The following is a 5,954-nucleotide window of genomic DNA, read 5'->3' as shown; positions in this document are numbered from 1 at the left end:
AAAAAAATAAGAAGAAATAATTGAATATAAAGTGAGAAAAATAAAGAAACAGTAAAAAAAAAAAATTGAAACTAGCCCCGCCCCAAGGCCAGGTTCCACAATACGTATCCCCCCCGGCCCTGCCATCTGGTTGCCATTCTCAATTGATGGGGAGGGGGGGTTGGCGGCACGGGAGGGCGTATTGTGGTACCTGGCCTTGGGGCGGCAGGGGGAGTAAATCCGGCCCTGCCTGCAGCACCCAGATATAAATACAGGTGTGTAACGTGGCACGGAATGTTAAGTATTTATTGATATTCTATTGTTCATTTTACAGTTCAGACAATTTAAAGAATGAAAATTAGGAAAAAGATATTGGGCTGTGGTCAATGGGTGTCAACCGTGTTTTGTCTTGGAGGAAATTAAATTGAAGGGGATGACCCCGGCATCTCTACTGGAAGTACCAGTATGCCAGTCTGTGCTTCTCTATATGCCCTATCGTTGGCACATAAGGGCTGGTCTACAGGGGATTTCTCAGATTTAGTTATTTAAAGACATGTATCTTAAGTGACAGCTGCCACACATAGTATTCTGAGGCAATCCCGGGAAATTTTTCCTCTCCAAGTAGCACAATGTCCTCAAATATCCCAATCAGTCACACTGCCAGAACTTCAGTTGATTAATCACACCCTTTTAATGGGATATGCTATTAATCATTAAGATTAATCACAGCAGAGGGAAAATGTATCCATGTAGCGTGTCCCTGTTGAAAACTGCAGGATTTCCTGATGGGAGTAATTACTTTCGTTTCCACGCTCCTCAGCACTTCAATAACTTTAGATCCCCTAATGGTTCTGCCTGGCTTAGCTGAGGACACAGTTCCCACTAACAACGCATGTTCCATTTTAAAATGTTTTATTTTCCATGGAATTAAAAACATGGCTCTAAAAGTGGACCTGTACTTAAATATTAACTTAGAGTGTAGCTGAAGGCATGGCACATACACGGTCAACGGGATGGAAAAACACACAGTTCCCAGAATACCTGTCAGAAGAGAAATATTGCCACTGCTCATCTCCTTAAGAGTCAGGTAACTAGCATTTCCATCCTCCCAGGCAAGTATTTTTAAAGGGAGCCTGTACTGACAAAACGTATAAGAGAAACATCACCAGCACACCAAATTCCTTAAAGGATCATCAAATTGATCAATCATCTGACCCTGTAAGGAATTTGGTGTGCTGGTGACGTTTCTCTTATACTATTTGCAACTGGCGGCATCATCTGCGGTCATTCCAAGCACCCTTCCCCGAACACGGGGATTTCCAGCAAGGAGTGCAACAACCCTTCTTTATCTGTACTGACAAAAACACACAGGCTTCCCTTGTTAAGTTCTCAATTAGAACATGGAGCTGTACGCGTATATGAACACATGATCGGGAGCCAACCTACCGCACCTCCTGCATAAGGAGCCCTTATCTGGCTGTAGCCAGCTGTAAAGGTGTTAATACTTTCTCAATCACTGATCTAAGACAAGTCTGCAAATTTAGAGTTCTGACTTCACTAGTTGTATACTTGCTCCAGCTCCTTGACTTTGAAAGTACGGAGGCCAGAGACAACGGGGAGACTGGTGTATTCAGATGGAGGTCAGCAATGGTATTTCTCTTAGCACAGGTTTCCTTTAACCTGCAGAGCACCCCAGTAGTCTGAAAAAAAGGTTTTCCTCCTTTTATGGAAGGAGCGATCAGAAGTCTCATGGCATGTCCCTCCTGCCAACTTCCCTAGTGGCTACAAAATTGTGACTGGCATTGTTATGAACGGACAGCCTTTTCATAGGAATGTATGAAGATTATGGCACACATGTGAGCAGAGCCTGGCTGGAAGACTTAGAGAGAAGAGGCTGTGTGGCTCCCAGTGGGCCACATAAAGATCTTGGAGTGGTAAGGTAAGTATAAGACTTAGGGTTCTTGTTTGGGGAAGGGAGGAAATTTGCTGATAGTAAACTGATCCTTTACGTATTAAAGGATAACTATGGGGTCAGTGTTTTTCCTCATAGTTCTCCTTAGGGTAATGGGAGAACACAAACTAGCGTCCTCCCGTTACCCTAAGCTCAGTATACCGCGAGCTACAGCTCGCGGTATACTGAGACGACACAGCCGGAGCGGATCCCGACTTAGATGATGGGATCCGCCCAGCTGCGTGAGTGACAGCTGGCTCTGCCTATCTAGAGGCAGAGCCAGCTGTACCCGCCCCCTCCCCCGTCCGTTCCGCCAGTCAGCGCTGGCAGATCGGAGGGGGGAGAGGGGAATCCAACCGCTCCCCCTATCACGGCAGAGAGCCGTGACAGGATCGAGAGGTGAGCGAACCCGGTATGTTTTCCCTCACCTCCCGATCTACTGAGCCGACCTGTGACAGTCTCATTGTCACAGGTCGGCTAGAACTATGAGGTGAGTGAAAAGCACTAGAAACATCACCAGCACACCAAATTCCTTAAAGGATCATCAAATTGATCAATCATCTGACCCTGTAAGGAATTTGGTGTGCTGGTGACGTTTCTCTTATACTATTTGCAACTGGCGGCATCATCTGCGGTCATTCCAAGCACCCTTCCCCGAACACGGGGATTTCCAGCAAGGAGTGCAACAACCCTTCTTTATCTGTACTGACAAAAACACACAGGCTTCCCTTGTTAAGTTCTCAATTAGAACATGGAGCTGTACGCGTATATGAACACATGATCGGGAGCCAACCTACCGCACCTCCTGCATAAGGAGCCCTTATCTGGCTGTAGCCAGCTGTAAAGGTGTTAATACTTTCTCAATCACTGATCTAAGACAAGTCTGCAAATTTAGAGTTCTGACTTCACTAGTTGTATACTTGCTCCAGCTCCTTGACTTTGAAAGTACGGAGGCCAGAGACAACGGGGAGACTGGTGTATTCAGATGGAGGTCAGCAATGGTATTTCTCTTAGCACAGGTTTCCTTTAACCTGCAGAGCACCCCAGTAGTCTGAAAAAAAGGTTTTCCTCCTTTTATGGAAGGAGCGATCAGAAGTCTCATGGCATGTCCCTCCTGCCAACTTCCCTAGTGGCTACAAAATTGTGACTGGCATTGTTATGAACGGACAGCCTTTTCATAGGAATGTATGAAGATTATGGCACACATGTGAGCAGAGCCTGGCTGGAAGACTTAGAGAGAAGAGGCTGTGTGGCTCCCAGTGGGCCACATAAAGATCTTGGAGCGGTAAGGGAAGTATAAGACTTAGGGTTCTTGTTTGGGGAAGGGAGGAAATTTGGTGATAGTAAACTGATCCTTTACGTATTAAAGGATAACTATGGGGTCAGTGTTTTTCCTCATAGTTCTCCTTAGGGTAATGGGAGAACACAAACTAGCGTCCTCCCGTTACCCTAAGCTCAGTATACCGCGAGCTACAGCTCGCGGTATACTGAGACGACACAGCCGGAGCGGATCCCGACTTAGATGATGGGATCCGCCCAGCTGCGTGAGTGACAGCTGGCTCTGCCTATCTAGAGGCAGAGCCAGCTGTACCCGCCCCCTCCCCCGTCCGTTCCGCCAGTCAGCGCTGGCAGATCGGAGGGGGGAGAGGGGAATCCAACCGCTCCCCCTATCACGGCAGAGAGCCGTGACAGGATCGAGAGGTGAGCGAACCCGGTATGTTTTCCCTCACCTCCCGATCTACTGAGCCGACCTGTGACAGTCTCATTGTCACAGGTCGGCTAGAACTATGAGGTGAGTGAAAAGCACATCATAGTTCTCCTTTAATGGTTTATTATATAGGTTAGGTCAAGTGTACTGCTGGTTACTGACAGTAGATGTCAATTTAGCTTCAATGTTTATTAGAAAAATTAACAGAATGAATCATTCACCATTTTTTAATGACAGCTGGCCAATCAACTGGAAAAAAAAAACATGGTGTAAAATCCGATTGCTTTTTAGTAGGGATGCACCGATACTTGGCATTTTCATGAGAACTACCAGGGTGCAGCGGTTGCAGCTGGGAACTGTCTCTGGCGCTCCACCACTGTCCTGAAATCATTAGTCTGTATTGTTTTAGGAAAACTGTCACAAGACAATAAACAAAAATGTATCAGTACTTGTATCTGTAAGTACTTAGACAAGTATCAGTACTTGTATCTGTAAGTACTTGGGCATGTATCAGTACTTGCAAAAATGGTATCGGTGCATCCCTTTATATATGTCTATAAAAACAAAATCATACATTAAAACAGATGTACAAATCCCTCTAGTTTAGTCTTGGAGCTCAGAAGTATCTGTACTTGTACCGAGTACAGTAATTGGTATCAGTGCATCCCTACTTTGATGGGTGTTCCTGTATTGGATCACCTTCCATTTGATCTCAATTATTCTATTAAATCTGTTTCAATCCATAAAGTTAATTGACGTTTCCCAGACTATCAAAATCGTTAATAGGTCTCTATTGTACTTTCATTTAATCATGACAATCTGGTTGCCAGTGGCTATAATTGCTGCGTGTATGACCAGCAATAGAGTGTGGGTAGGGGGTGTAAGTGGTTCCAATTAACAGTTGGAAAGAGCCAAGAATTTAGGGGTAGAGACATGTACCGTAGTTTGAGGTTGCTTTTGGCACCAATGTACCTCCAAAGCACCGAGGGGCAGAGCCGGATTAAGAGCATCAAGGGCCTGGTGGCTGCATGGTCAGCTCGGCCAGGGGGTCTAAAGGACCCCTGGATAGCAGTAAAAACCCCATAGGGGTTCTAATTATTCCCCACTCTATTCAAAACCAGAAAAAAACGTTTTTGGCTTGACAATTACACATTAGTAGTTTAAATTATACCACCAGAGATTGGGGGGAAAAAAAAAGCCCACCACAACATACTTTTACTTTAGGTATGTCTGAATGTCATAATTTCCCCTAAAACGTTTTAGACTTTCTTTCCAAAAACATTTTAGCATAGGACAACACAACTTGCATCCTTCTGGTTATCCAGGAATAACAAGCGCCAGGGAGCCCTGTGGCCAGGTAGAAGCTGGTGGCGCATAATGTGGCTTGTGGCTGCTTGTCAGCTGATGCCCCTCCCAATTTCAGTGACACTTGGGAAAGGAAAATACGGATTATATAATAGGGATCAGATTGCTTTTCTAGGGGTAAATATATAAGCCACACTTTGTACAATAACCAGACAGATAAAGGTCTTCCATTACCTCTCTTCTTGTGCTGGTAGTTTCACTTCATGCTTTGACTTCCTAAAGGAGAACAATGATGCGAACGGCGAGCGGATCTTCAGGAAGGAAGGTCCAGTGTTAGAGCTCTTCGGGGACTGGTAGGTCCTCGATGAGGACATCCTGGAGGATTCCAAGTCTAAAAACATAGTAGCATATGATTATTTATCCTCAACCTGTGATACATTTGAACTTTTAGAAGAAAATTTTACTGCATAAAAATCATACATCCACATGAACTGAACTCATAACTCCAAACATGGCTGAGGAACGTTTCCAGGAAGCTGGGAGTATGTTGCCTGCATGTACACTGATCTAGAAAGTAGTGATTGTAATAAAAGGGAAAGTTCACCATGCATGCATAAAAATAATAATAATACAATATAATCATTCCAGCTAAAAAAGAGACACAGAAGCTATACATATACGTACGTACAATTATCGGATACTTTGGCTCATATTTTGAACGAGTTAAGGCACATATCCCATATCCTGTGTTCTGCTAGAGGAAGGTCCATGTATGAGTGCACTATGCGTTAAGGTGCCTTTTATCTCCTGACATAGTGAAAGATATTCCACGCCATAAAATGTGTCCATCCATGCAGAAGATCTCGGTCAAGCAGTGTGCAGCCACATGTCGATTAGTGAAAGTGTTTGCAGCATGTGCAATCTGAGCCAACTTATCATAGAAAAATCTGATGTACATGATCAAAGTACAAAGTATGTAGCTATTGTTAGAACAGCTTGAACAGGGAAACA

At 44.5% G+C, this 5,954-nt stretch overlaps 1 protein-coding gene across 1 annotated transcript in view; it reads right to left on the bottom strand.

Annotated features, from left to right (window-relative positions):
* Nucleotides 1–5,954, bottom strand: part of EXPH5 (exophilin 5) — a 42,808-nt gene that overhangs the window by 14,934 nt on the left and 21,920 nt on the right. Inside the window, exons 6-7 of the mRNA XM_018556234.1 lie at nt 5,424–5,494; nt 5,178–5,334 (exon numbers count right to left, since the gene is read on the bottom strand). Coding sequence (XP_018411736.1) covers nt 5,178–5,334; nt 5,424–5,494 — 228 coding nt within the window. The remainder of the gene's footprint in view (nt 1–5,177; nt 5,335–5,423; nt 5,495–5,954) is intronic.

Source organism: Nanorana parkeri, unplaced genomic scaffold (assembly GCF_000935625.1).
Source record: "Nanorana parkeri isolate BGI_ZX_2015 unplaced genomic scaffold, ASM93562v1 scaffold229, whole genome shotgun sequence".
NCBI lineage: Eukaryota > Metazoa > Chordata > Amphibia > Anura > Dicroglossidae > Nanorana > Nanorana parkeri.
The sequence above is the reverse complement of the archived record's forward strand: the minus strand, read 5'-3'. Positions and strand labels throughout refer to the sequence as shown.